This window comes from Lissotriton helveticus, chromosome 1_1 (genome assembly GCF_964261635.1).
Source record: "Lissotriton helveticus chromosome 1_1, aLisHel1.1, whole genome shotgun sequence".
Lineage (NCBI taxonomy): Eukaryota > Metazoa > Chordata > Amphibia > Caudata > Salamandridae > Lissotriton > Lissotriton helveticus.
In genome coordinates, this window is record NC_136057.1 from 526,100,116 (window position 1) to 526,115,097 (window position 14,982).

At 41.3% G+C, this 14,982-nt stretch overlaps 1 protein-coding gene across 1 annotated transcript in view; it reads right to left on the bottom strand.

Annotated features, from left to right (window-relative positions):
* The window catches only part of VWF (von Willebrand factor), a 1,169,185-nt gene that overhangs the window by 357,957 nt on the left and 796,246 nt on the right, over nt 1–14,982 (bottom strand). The window contains exon 38 of the mRNA XM_078673989.1: nt 7,118–7,323. Coding sequence (XP_078530115.1) covers nt 7,118–7,323 — 206 coding nt within the window. The remainder of the gene's footprint in view (nt 1–7,117; nt 7,324–14,982) is intronic.

The window sequence follows — 14,982 nt, forward strand, 5'->3', positions numbered from 1 at the left end:
GCCCCTACAAAATCCTATACTAGAGACAGTACAAGTGTGATCAATCGTTTAGGAGGAAAATCATTTGACAAAAAAACGAATGTCCTCGTTACGATGGACGTAGAAAGCTTGTACACAAGCATACCACAATCAGAAGCCCTAACCGTCATCAGAGGAGTTCTAGACAAAAGACCCTGTCCTCATCGGGTTCCAACAGACTTTATTGTTAAATGTGCGAAGATTGCACTGGAGGATAATTACTTTATCTTTGAGGGGGATTTCTATGGCCAAATAAAAGGCGTGGCCATGGGAGCAATTTTTGCTCCGGATGTAGCGAATTTGTTCGTAGCCTTGTTCGAAGAGAAAGTCATTTATAACAACAACCCCTTTAATAGTTGCATAAGAGAGTATCTACGCTATATTGAGGAGGTTTGTTTAATCTGGGAAGGATCTGTCTCAAGATTACAGGAATTTCATACATGGTTAAATGAGCAGGATACCAACCTGCAATTTACAATGGAATATGATAAGGAGTCCATTAATTTTTTGGATTTAAGATTCTGGAATGATGAACGTAAACTCTCGACAAGTCTTTTTACCAAACCTACAGCGAGGAATAAGCTTTTAAAATATACAAGCCACCACCCACGTAATTTGCGTGATCATCTCCCTTTTGGACCGTTTTAACGTATTAAACGAAACTGTACCAGAAGGGAGGATTATTTTAAAGAGGCTAAGATTCTACAAATAAAATTATCCATACAGACTTGTGAAACGCTCGATGAAACGGGCCTGGTACTATGATCGACAGGCCCTGTTACAATCCAAAACTAAGCAAGAGAATATGTGCGATTCGATCACATGTGTAATCACTTTTGGATCAGAATCAAATACGATCAAAAAGATAGTGATCAAGAACTGGCACCTTATACAGAAAATTGAACCTCAGCTCAAGTCACCACGGTTCGCTTTCAAAAGATCACGAAATTTGAGGGATCACCTTGTAAAAGCATATAAGGAACCAGTTGCCAACACAATACAAAACATGTGGGGATTAATGCCTGTTGTTGCTCACTATCCATGTGGTTTTTGTGTAGCCTGTCAAACAACATCAGTTGTAAAGTCCTGTGTTATAAATGGAAAAAACTGGGTACTGCGAGAACATTCTAACTGTTAAACGAAAAATGTTATTTACTGTATACAATGTCCCTGTTCCATGTACTATATAGGTAAGACCACACAGGAAGTTAAAAAAAGAATGTTGCAACACCAGTCACGTATCCGTTGCAAAGTTGAGACTGCACCATTGGTGGAACACTATTTAGAAAAGCATCATTCCCTGGGTGACATGAAATAGTTTGTTTTGGAAACTGTTAATAATTCAAGAAGAAGGCCTAATGTGGATCGTCTGCTCACGCAAAAAGAGAACAGGTGGATTTGGGCAGCTAAAACGGTAGAAAAGGGATTGAATTTGTTTGTGGAATGGCAAACGCTGGCCACCCTCTAGTAACTTGATTTTGACCTTTGATGTATGATAAGTTTCCAGCAGGAATTTTTTGGCAGTCTTATTCACAGTGAACTTGGAGGTTATTGCAATAACCGCGTGATTTCCAATGCGGAGTTATATGACAGAATTAGGAAACTGTGAGCCTCCCACTATGTGGTATACCATAGGTTATGAAAATTACAGTTACACAGATAGAAAGGGATATTTCATCCTGCACAAATTAAGCTCTTGATAAGCTGTTACTGTCTTTTAATCTAATCAATATTAGGCTGTTGGGAGGCTTGTTGAGCATATGGCTTCATCGGCACTAACATTGCCTGACTGGCTGCTGATTTCTATGGAAGGTCCGGCATAACATTTGGCTCCAAGATGGCCGACACGTTGCGTGAGGCCCGATCACATGATCCTGAAAGGGTCATAAGAGAGTTTGAGATGTGGCGGCAGCACTCGACTGGTTTGGCAAGCGAGCGAGAGAAGGATTCATACAGCGTTCCATAAGTAAGTTAAATGACCGATGCGATGTAGATAGGATTTGGGTCACTCTGATGTTTAAACATCGTGTTTACAGCAGCGCATTACGTTTTGTCTCCTCTGCAGGTAATATACGGGTAGAGTATAGTGCAATCTTCGTGTGTGAGTACTTTTTGTATTTGTTTAGTATGTGCTGATATGACTGCACGTTGATAATACGTTTGGATATACTTAGAATACCAGAGATCTTTGTAATTCATGAGCATATATTTGTATTTTGTTTGTAGACCTATCACATATATGCAATAAAGAGGCGAAAGGTAAGATAGAAGGACCAACATATATGGTGTCTAATGTTGGTTCCTTGTGATAAACTAAGTTGTTCATGGTTGGTTGTGGTTACTTTTTAGGACACGACGGTTGAGGTTTTAATTATCTGTCGTCAGTGTGAGTAATTAGGTTTACATATTTATGCTGTTTGTTCATGTCACGTATACAATTATATAATGCGCTGCACTAGTGGTGTAATTGGACTATAGTTGTAGAGGTGTTACATACGTATTACACACATGGTAGTACATTTGATTAGAGGTGTAGTTGTTAAGTGGTGGTGTAATGTACACTTTGGATCAACTGGTTTGGTGAGGGCAGACGATACACATTTTTGTACTCAAGGAATTTTGTAAATATGTTTCTGATTATGTATATGTTGTTTTATGCTAGATTCATGGTGCAACACATGTCCTGATGATGGTCTTGAAAAATAACAGTTTGTGAGACCGAAACGTCGATGCCATGACCCTTTTTTATTGTATACCATTACTAATCAATGTGTTTGAACCCTATGTATACTGATAAGTAATGTATATATGGCCAAATTGTTAACGGTGCCATTATACTTGTGTGTAAAAAGTGTCAGAAACTACTGCATATGTCAGAAACAAGGAAGCAGTAGACATTGAGTTGCCATACATGATTCGTAGACGGATTTATGCCTATGCTATGCTATAAAGATATTTCTATATGTACCTAGATTAATTCTATGATAAAAATATTTGTTTTGATAACAGTTTCTTGAGTCTGATGGAATTGTGTTCACTGATGTGACAAATTTCAAATCCTAAAAAAAAATTAAATGACTCCTCAAGGATCATTTATACTGTGTTATTGAATATACCCAGTTCCTTGGGGAATAGTGGGTTGCCCTATTGTTGTGTTGGAGCATTTCCAACAGTCAGCATGTTTCTACTTTAAATTCAATTAATATTTGTAGGAAATAGGTTTATTAGTTGTATGGCTTGCACAAGTAATAGGTCAAAAATGTCATCTTACTGGGAACCAAGCATCCCATTGTAGCACTTGAGCTCTCATGGTAGCGAAGCAGAGCAGGCAAAGGGCTGCTCAGGGGAAGTGGTGTGGGCTAGTTACCACCGTTCACTGGCATGCAATAATACCACTCAATAAATGGTTGTCCAGTCAGTGCTTTTTCTTTAGAAGAAGGAAAAGTATATTTATTACAGACACACACTACAAAATGTTATGCTTTAATTCACAAATATGTACATAGGTAGATGGAAAACACCATAGATGACAGCGCATAATCACTGTTGACCCCCCTAAAGGGGATCAGACAAACATATAAAGTAAGTCTATTGGTTGGTCAAAGGTTCAAGATCAACAAACCACATTTTAAAGACATCTTTTTATATGTAAATGTAATTATCAATGATAATTATCAGGCGTAAATGCACATATTAATGTTAATAATGTGTATTCACTGTGATAAGTAATCACAATCAACATTATTATATCAATAAAGCATTTTAAAAATGTGCAAAATATGTGTTTTTTTTTATTCAGGAACCATGAAAATCCCACTATAACAACACCCATGAGAGAGCATCGTATTTTGATTACAAATACATGCAACCACAGACTCAAACAAAGGCACTGTAAAACATGCACCTTCTTTTAGCATTGTTAAACCAAATAAATAAAACCATAGAATAAGCTCCTAGTGGGAGCTATACTCCCAGCACATGCTCCAGAGTGGTTGTGGTATCTAGTACTCTGTTAACATAGGGTCAGTTCCTCTGTAGAAACGCTTTTGGGGGGGGGGGGGCGACAGTGCTCCTGCATCCACCCACACCTCCTTTATTTCGTTGGTGGTGCCCCTTCCATCCTGGGGCCACCATGAATAGCAAAATGTGTAAATAGAAAGGACCTGTAGGGCATTATGGGGAGCTCCAGCCAGAGCAGTAAATACTAGATGAGCAGCTCTTCCTCTGCACAGGGGAGAGCCACAGCCTTCTTCTTTGCATCATGGAGCACAGCTTTTCCCTTTTGCTTTTTATGTTTTGGGGGGGTGCTTGGACCCACCAAGGCAAAACCATGCCTCTTTAACATTGGGGCAGCCAAGGAAATGCACCCCTCGCTGCCCGCTGACTCCCACGTATCCCGCACCTCTGTGTATGGTCACAGGAGCTGGCAGCTTCTTTCTCCCTGCCTGCTCCTGAGGGCAGGAACTTTTCTGTTCATGGTGGCCACCGGCTCCCCCCAGATAGGGGCACAGTGAGCGGGGCTGGCATACCACCACTGGGGGTGGGGGAGGGACAATAGCACTCCTTCTTTTCTCCTGCTCAGGGAGGTCAGGGATGGGATCCCGGTCCCCTTCCTGGTCAGGGACATCTTAAGGGTTTTGGGGGCCCTGGGCCAAACATACTTTGGGGGCCCCTGTTTGCAACGGCTTTGAATTTATGATCCAGTTTCAGCATTTTCATGCCCTCTTTGGCCAGGTGCACAGGCACAATTTTCCAAATTCTAAATGTGTTTACATCTAATAAGGGATAGTGAATGTTTTCAATATTGTAACACGGCAGCTCACTAATATTACTACAAATACTCTTTGCTACACTCTTCCATTTCACATTTCTGAGGTCCTGTTTTGATCCAAAACAAACTTTGTTAAAGGGTGTTGCAAGAAACACAAACACAACATTTCTCTGCAAACTGTAGAAGACTCTCACACATAACGTAAATTACAAGTAAATGAAAGGAAAAAGGTATTCCATATAATCTGTTTAAGAATTATTCATCAGGGCAAGATTCCTTGCAGAACAGAGGTGTCTCTTATCAGGGGCCCCCCTGAAAGGCTGGGGCCCTGGGCCAGAGCCCACTTTGCCCATGCCTTAAAACGTCTCTGTTCCTGGTGGCTACAGCCTGGGGGATGGGGTTACCAGGCTAAAGGAAGAGTCTGGGAAGGAGGACCCAATCGCACCCCCTCCCTGCAAATCAATTAAGAATAATCATCCTAGGGCACCCAGGGGGTAATTTATGAAAAGGGCAGTGGAGCGCAACGTGCTCCATTTGGTAGCAAGGTCAAAGGTTGCCACTCCTATGACTACATAACTCAGGCCTCTGGAAGCCGATTTGGATGATCCTGGGCTTCTTTTACTCTTGGTGGCAAGCTCTAGTCACCAAGGGACGTTTTAGCAGACCTCCCAAGTGGTAATCCAGAGAAAACTGGTTCACCTGGCTCTCTGTACCACCATTTCTCCTGGCTTTTGTGTCTGGGCACAGAAGTACAAGGTTTTCCCACAACCGGTCCTCCGGGGATGTAAGGGGTCAGCCTCACTGGCCCTTGGGGCTACCCACTGGTCCTGGGGTAAACTGGGGCAGAATCCTTAGTCGTTTGTGGGCATCAGAGGGTTCTCCCTTCCAGTTGTCCATGGCTCAGATCCCAAGCTGAGCCAGAGAAATCTGCCAATACCGGATGAGCCAAAAGTTGTACAGATATCTTTTTGGGACTTGGAGATTTTGGATCACAGGTTACATCCCATTTTGATATGTCACTGCACTCTGTGGGCGGAAGTGAAGCAAAATTGCACTCTGAGACAATTTTCCTCCTATGTGTATAATAAAGTGTCGTTACAGACAAACAGTCAATCACACTGATTTCCCCCTTTAGTGTACTCTAACATTACAAGGCCTACCCCAAGTCAATATATAATCCTGGTTACCGGATTGCACACAACAGAAATCTCCCATATGCAGCCTGCAGAAATGTGTGCATGTGGTCACATGTAACCAACCAAGTGCCCCTTAGCCTTGCTGCATCACAGAAGCCTTATCTGAAAAGGCAGACAGTGGTCTGAAACATGTGCAGTGCATTTGCCATGTGATTATTGAGGGTGAGAAACATGTAATGAGACTCACCTAGAGTAAATGTCCAAAACCAGGTGATCAAAAAAGCAAATAATCTGGGCCCACTGAATTGCCAGAACCCACCTGCAACCATATAGATTTCCATTGCATATATAAGTTATCATTTTTATCAGCGTCATTAAAGAATTCCTGTACATTGGGGTAATTTTAGAAGAGACACTAACCAACTTAATATAATTTGGCCAACAGTGAAATCTCCCTTTGTCATTCTTTAAAGATACACCTCTACTGATAGACAAAGACACCACGACTAACAGTTTACCACCCTCAACTCCAACACAGACTCCGGACCATCAGAACACTGATGCAAGACTCATACTCGACTTCCCACACTGCACACACATCACACTACCCCTCATGAAACTTCACTGGCTCTCTATTCACAAGAACAGCCTATTCAAAGTTGTCACACACACACATAGCAAGCCCTACACAACACAGAAGCAGCTGCATATGCTTCCACCAACCTACCAGGCATCTATGCTCTGCCTCACTCTCACTTTCACAAACTCCCCACAACTGCAAAATTGGAGGTTGCTCATTCTCCTACATTACACCTACGACATGGAACAACCTCCCTCAACACATCAGAGCCTCCTTCTTACTTCTTAAGTTCTGAAAGAGGCATTAAGACTTAGCTCTCCTTATAAGTACCTTGGGGACCACACACCTACCCCCGCCCAAGCGCCTCTATACCCTTTCGAGTGATTAATGCACTCTACAAATCAACAAAATATAATGTACAAATATATTTCAAATGTGGCTACATTCCCAAGCAGCTGTGCTTCACAATGTGTCAGTAAAAAAAGTATGACAAACAGGATGTGAATGTCATAGGCTTCCCAGCATTAAACATGTGATTAAAGATTTTTATTGCACATACTTTCACACCTGCTGCATGTGTTCAATTCACACAAAGTGAGAGTGAGCAGTTACCTGATGTTGCACGCCATCTTCATCAATACACTGAGAGCAGACCTCTTCACTGGCACACTGCCCATTGAATATTACTTCTCCTTCAGGGCAAAAGCAGCCTTCAGTTGGTGTCCCTGAGCAGGGGACATCGCTGGTATCATTCCCACAGTGCTTAGTACAAGCGGTGCGACAGTGATCATAGACCATTGAGCTTGGGCATGTGATGGCTGCAAATGAATAAACAGAGCAAATCCATTTAAATTCTTTTACATGTAAGAATCTTGATTCACTTCACATGAAATTAAATTGATCAAATATGCAGTACGTAGTTTGAGCAGGTGGTTTCTGGTGCACAGCACCGACACCTAATTATCAAAACTGGCATGTATGACACATGTTGGCGGAGTTTCTCTAATTTGGAGATGAGCACAACAACAGTTGTTAATTAATTCAATATACATGAAAAATGGCTAGTACCCTCCCTCCTAGCCATTCTTACAGCTTTAGGAGCCCAGAATCGTCTGAATTGTTACACCTGTAGGAGTGTGAGGGTTAGTAGTTGTGTTGGGTCGGTAATTGGCTACGCTGGTAGGGGGCATACCAACTGCAGCATTGACTTCATTATACTTATATTTATTCTCATAGCTCTTATTAAGATTCTCCTATTTCAGTAGAATACAATATATCATTAATTGTGTACTACCACAGCCAATGTATCCAGTGAACTCGTAATGCGAGGGGTTCTTGTGGTTCTTGTGGCAACTTGATGATTTTTTAACCAGGAGACATGGTTTCAAATCACAGCTTCTTCACTTGGGGACATTGCTTGGTCTTCCATGCATCACATTATGTGCTAGTGTCTCAGCTATTATCAACAAACATTGATATTACTTAAAAACAGGTAAACCCCCTTTATCAAGCAATGTATCCCTACTCGGACATTTAAGTCCATAATCATGTCCTCCTTTCTCTGAGATTTTTATAGGGATTGACTACGGGCTGAAAAATTATCCATTATACTTCTCAAGGGCTGAGCCTTTTCTCCTTCGGCACTACTCTTACAAGTACATTTTTTTCAGTTTTTTTGTTATGCGCGAGGGGAGGGCTAGGTAAGCCTAAATAAAACAACACTACTTTCTCTCTTCAGTTTTCTGATGATTATTTTAATTAATTTCGTTTTTCAAAGATTTCTTAAGCTCATATCAATGTATACTGCATTCTTGAAAATTTCTGGGCTCCAGGTGACTGTTAAAAAAAATCAAAACTGCTAATATCACCTTTCACCTGTCTTCTTTAAATCTACCATCGATCAGGGGCTGCTCCTCCATGTGGGCGGAGGAGCGTCGCCCCACTGCTTTCTCGCAGTGCGAGAAGCCAAAACATAAAATGGTATTATGAATAGCATTTTATTTTTCTGCTTCTCGCACTGTAAGAAAGCAGAAAAAATGGTTTGGTTGGGGCTGGGCGGGTGGTCGGTCCTGCTGCAGGGCAGGGGAAGAATGGCTTGCCCACTGTTGTGGGCGCTGACTGTTTGGTCGGTCCCAGGGCCGACCAAACCAGTCATACGCACTCTCCCGTTTTCTCCATGGATCCTGCATGCAGCCTGCCTGTAGAAAACGGCCTCCCCATTGACGCCTGTGCGGTTGGCGTCCAAGCCAATCACAATGCTGCCGTTGCAGCATTGTGATTGGCTTAGGGGAGGAGAGGGAGGCTGCCTGCTTCCTGGAACTCGGAAAGGAGATAGAGAAGGAGACGTGACGTGGGACCAGAGGCGAAAGTAAGTTTTACTGTATATATATTTTTTAATTAAACCCTCCACCCCCACACCCGTGAGTCATGCCGGCTGCAACTGCCATCAATAGATAGTCAATTGAGCCAATAATGGTAAGCTCCGAACTTCCGACATTAGTATATGCAACTAGAGCATTTTGCAAATAAACTGGGGCAAGATGCAATGCACATTTTGTTATTTTGTTATTTTTTTATTTTAACGAACAACTATCTGCAGAAATAGAATGCAGCATAGGCTTCATTCAATATTTCTACAGAGTGACGAAAAGAAGTGTTTTAAATGGACTCAGAACCAGAACTCTTGCAAAATCATGTATTGATAGTCTTTTGGCAAAGATACATTTACTACGGTAAAGCTTCTTTGCCTTCTTTGCCTTTCTAGAGCAAGCTGTGCTCAAGGCTTCCATTCAGAAGAGATTACCAGTTAAATTAAAACACATTTCAAGCTCTGAAAATATAAAATAACCGCTCACCAGACTAAGGAATTAAAAATGAATAAGGTTTCAAATGCTTCAACATTTCAAATCAAAATAACTCAACTGGAGCTAGGATCAACAAAGTGTGCTATAATAAACAAAACACAGTAGGATGCTTAAAAAATCTGGGATATCTGCCAGCAATAAGAAAAAAACGATGAAAACAAATCTAAGTGATGAAAACCTCTTTGGAAAGAATGCAAAATTGTGACTGCCCTCTCGGTCAGTATGGCCCAAGCAGTGCTTTGATGGCAGAGTTCTCGTGAAGTTGAACATTGAGAGCCTAATGTACAACCATTTTTTAGTGGTCGCAAAAGGGAAATTGGCCTGTTTGTGACTGCTAAAAAGGGTTGTAGCATGTATCAAACCTAGTTTGCGAGTTGGTAACCTGTTACAGACTCACAAAATAACTTTTGTAAGTTGCTACTGGGAAGGGGCATGCCAAGGGCGTCCGCAAATGCATTTGTGAAATAATTGCATTTTCCACCTATTTTAAAATGTTGGTAAGCTAGTTGCAAACAGGAAGGGATCCCCACGGAACCCCTTCCCCTTTGTGTTTGCCAACAAAAACGTTTTTTAAGAGCGAACCACTGCCTTCTCGTAAAAAATGAAACTGAAACATTTAATTTTTCTTTTTTAATTACCTCTCATTTCCCTTTATGGAAAGCGGGCTGCATTTAAAAAAAATGTTTTACTGAAAAAGCAGTCACAGACATGGTGGTCTACTGACTCCAGCAGGCAACCATCCCTTGAGTGCCGGAAAATCCCAATGGGTCGCAAAATGTGACATGCCTCATGACTATTAATGTGGAAGGTCCTTTGTGACCCATTTGGGAATTGCAAACAGTGTTTCAGACACTGTTGTACATAAGTGTTTGCAACTCGCAATTCGCGAGTCGCAAAAAAATGCAAATCGCGAGTCAAAAACACCGAGTGAAGTACTCTCTGGCCCTTAGACTCACAGAGGACTAAGTCTGTATTTAGCTTCCTTATAAAACAATGACAGCTTATTGGCTTCTCCATATGAAATGTTCAATGTATACATTTAGTCACTGACTCAATATTCTCTAAACTTATGATTGTACTTTGTTGGAAGTGGCGCACTTTTCCCTCTGTGAAAGGTAATGCGTTCCAATAGATTTTGTCTGTTCTCTTACCACACATATGAACTATGAGTGCACACTAGTTACGCACCAGAGTGAATTAGGCAAGTTTCCTAGCACTGTTAATTTACAGTGGACACTAGGGCTGTGCACTGATGAGTTCTGACATTTTATGAATTTTGGTTCCATAAGCATTACCTAGAATAATGACATATTTGAAAGGTGTAAAGTCAAGAGCACCACGTGTGAATTTATACGTACATTTGATACAAAAGATAATTTTATACAATGAAATAAATGATCATTAAACAAAATTCTTACATTCTGCTCAAACAATGATCAATCATAACCAAGTTTAGTTCATATTTAAATATTTTGGACAGGATAATACACTACAGTTCACAATCAATACTCCAGAAATGTTGGATTTTGGGGCTCACATTTCTGATACACCAGAATTGCTTCCCATATTCCACAAACAAGTATGGCGCTTTCCACAAACTGGACATATGTTTTTGTGACCCATTTGGGAATTGCAAACAGTGTTTCAGACACTGTTGTACATAAGTGTTTGCAACTCGCAACTCGCGATTCGCAAAAAAATGCAAATCGCGAGTCACAAACACCGAGTTTAGTACTCTCTGGCCCTTAGACTCACAGAGGACTAAGTCTGTATTTAGCTTCCTTATAAAACAATGACAGCTTATTGGCTTCTCCATATGAAATGTTCAGTGTATACATTTAGTCACTGACTCAATATTCTCTAAACTTATGATTGTACTTTGTTGGAAGTGGCGCACTTTTCCCTCTGTGAAAGGTAATGTGTTCCAATAGATTTTGTCTGTTCTCTTACCACACATATGAACTATGAGTGCACACTAGTTACGCACCAGAGTGAATTAAGCAAGTTTCCTAGCACTGTTAATTTACAGTGGACACTAGGGCTGTGCACTGATGAGTTCAGACATTTTATGAATTTTGGTCCCATAAGCATTACCTAGAATAATGACATATTTGAAAGGTGTAAAGTCAAGAGCACCACGTGTGAATTTATACGTACATTTGATACAAAAGATAATTTTATACAATGACATAAATGATCATTAAACAAAATTCTTACATTCTGCTCAAACAATGATCAATCATAACCAAGTTTAGTTCATATTTAAATATTTTGGGCAGGATAATGCACTACAGTTCACAATCAATACTCCAGAAATGTTGGATTTTGGGGCTCACATTTCTGATACACCAGAATTGCTTCCCATATTCCACAAACATGTATGGCGCTTTCCACAAACTGGACATATGTTTTTGGGGCGCGCTAAACAGCCCTTGTATTGTGCTGTTTTACCTTCATACCATGCACCCATGTGGGTGGATAGGCAAGAGCGTGCTAACATCAGGGAGAAAATCATATTCAATTATTTGTATTCCCTATTGAGCCCTAATAACGGGGTATAAATTAAATACATTCAGAAAATCCCACACCAGCAGGTGACAAACTCCAGGTGACAAGCAGTTCACTATATTAAATATTAGAGAGCAGCGGCAGTACAAATGGTTAGTGAGAGTTTTAAAAAGTCAAAAGCGGTAGGTAAACAGCAATATTATACCCGAAAAAGGGAAATGGCACCTACCATGCAAAGGAAATCTTAAAAAGTTTCAAACCTCAAGAGGACAGCTTGCTCCCAGTGCAATAAATCAGCTTCAGTAATGCGTACACAACACTAGATCAGAGCTTTGCAGTGGACCACCTAGCTTCTAAACCAATATTTTACCTCAGATTTTTGGTTGGCAGCTCAAACATCATGTGCAAAAGTTATCAGAGAGGGAACTAAGGTCACCTACTCAACTGGGTGAGCTATACACTGTTGATATGTAGCAGGGCACCTAAAGAAGGGAGTTTGTTTTCTTACAATAATAGGACAATCATTCCACATTCATTTATATTCAGAGGGTGGATTAAGGGAAATCTTGGTAACTTATTGGAAACTGAGCAACATTAAGATGAGCCATAAAACAAGAAAGACCATACCTCTTCATGGAAAACAGAAACTAATTATTTTAAATTAAAACCTAATTGTGAAGCAAGTGCAGAGGATTCCAAGATGGGCGCCTGAGCTCAGAACTCCAAGCTGCGTCGGGAGAGAAAATCTCATTTTCAGCGGTTTCAGAGCCGCTTTTCAGCTAAAATGGGTGAGATTAACAGCGGAACTTCACCTGACCATGAGGCTGTAATTCATTTTCACCTTCCTGCTTCTACTTCAATAAAACGTCGAGGGACAAAGACTGCTACCTTGCAGCCGCCATTTTGTTTTTACCCCTGACTGGATGTCGCGATTACCAACCTCCAGAAAGTTGTAAGAGTCAGTGCACAGGATCACTATAGAACACCTTTCTCTGTTTTGCCTGTGACACCTAGAATTCACCCTCACTACATGCACACTACAAATCCCATAAGGCCAAGGTGGGGAAATAACAACCATGTGACTCGATGTTGTTATAAGCCCCGCCTCTTCCTGAAGAGGGGGCTTGACAATTCGTTTGCGACCGCGTAGCGGAAGGTAATTCCCCGCAGGATTCCGACGGTTACTAAGTATTGAGACGCTGAGTCTCCTTATGTCTCCTTGTTTTCCCTGAGAAACTGCTTGTCAGCCTTTGCGCCCCAGACCATCGCTAGTGCGGGCCGGCACGCCCTTCGTTTCGTTTCGGGAACGTTTGCCGGGACACTGCCTACCGCCCTGCTGGAAATCTGATGAGCCCAGTGAAGCGTCATCCGACAGGTAAGAGCGAGATTCCCCTCGAGAGTCATAGACCGCGCCTGGAGGCGCTCTCCTCTCGGGGAATCCCGCCTGTAAATACCTCATTTCTTTGCGAGAGTGGTAGACCGCGCCTGGAGGCGCTCTCCTCTCGGGGAATCCCACATGTTCTTTCCGCATTCCCTTCGAGAGTGGTAGACCGCGCTTGGAGGCGTGTTTTCCTGAATTAAATATAACTCTTATACGATGTTCTTGTGTACTCAGGTTACTTGTTTATCGAGGCTGGGAATGTAAGGAATTCCAGAAGCCTGTTACTTGGAGGTTCGTGGGCAAGGTCTATTGCCGGGTTATCAACAGGGTGACTTTCCTGCTGTTAGAAGTGAAAGACGTACTTTGGGCTTCTTTAAGGAAGGCATTGCTAATTGTTATTTATGAGAATCTTGAAGTCTGAATTCCTGAGGTTCTAGCGAGATCACTAGGTACAGGTGGCTTATAATTTCATGTTGAGAAGCTGATACATGTAGAAGGAATGTGTGTGGTGTTTCTTACTGTCTTTTCTCTTTTTTTTATATGTATATTAGATCCAAGCAAGACAGAAAAGCCAACCTAGACCAGACCTTTGAAGCTATCTTGTTTATTATTTTGTCCCCTTCCCTTTTCCCTTGGGTACTTCTTTTCCTCGCACTGGAAACCCTAATCAGTGTGTGGAGGAAGTGTTCAGGGTAATAGGAAAGATACTCTTCACGACATCGCTCCTGCTGGCTGTTACAGAAGAGGTTAGTGGCAATATATATCTTGTGCTACTGACAAACCACGACACTGGAGGATTTCCTCTTAGCTCTGGATTCTTATTATGGTACTGCTTTTCCCTTTTTATTCCAATTGGTTACTGGGATTTTCTCTCAGTTTTATTTTGGATTCCTCCAGCTATATTTAAAGACCTACATCACCTGACTTTTTATTTTCATTTTCATTTTTATAAAAATATGTTATTGGATTTCTTTGCCAATGTTAGTTTAAATGCATTTTCTTAAATACATGGGTAGAACTAAACATCGATTACACTAAAATATAGGGCTTAATGCTGGTTTGCCTATATCAGGCTCTCCTTCCTTAGCGCCTCCTTCGAATGATTTGCATAACTCTGTCAGGTTGACTCAATCTAATTCTTAAACGACAGCGTCTATGTCTATTGTGCCATCAAAGTAGCTTTCACCCTCCTCAGCTAAAAAAGGCTCAAGCAAGACCCTCCTTCTCCACAGAAATCTGCTTCATCTGTCCGGTTGGACATTGTCTTGGAGGAAATGTGTGCTCTGAGACCATTTAATGAAGAAACTAATACACCTCTTCAAGTTCTGGATATAAAGTGGTCCTCGCTCGATTCCTGGATATCCACAGTTGAACAACATATCAGTGATCTTCAAGATGTCTTTACCACGATATTGTCTCTGGAGAAGGATGTTGTCTACTGAGGACATTGAAAACAGAAATAGGTGCAACAACCTTCGCCTATATGGTCTTCCAGAGGGTGTTGAAGGAGATGACCAAGTGACCTTCTTCACCTCTTTTCTCCCGAAACTTCTAGACCTTTATGCATCAGTATCTATAAATATCCAGCATACCTCACCTGTCTTTTTCATATGCTCCTTCAAAGTCTTGTGGAGTATTCCCCCTATTTTTAAAATTTACTGACCTTTTGCAAGTTTTAAATGCAGCCAAGCTTAAAAAACTGGTGATTTGGTCTAAAGCTAAAT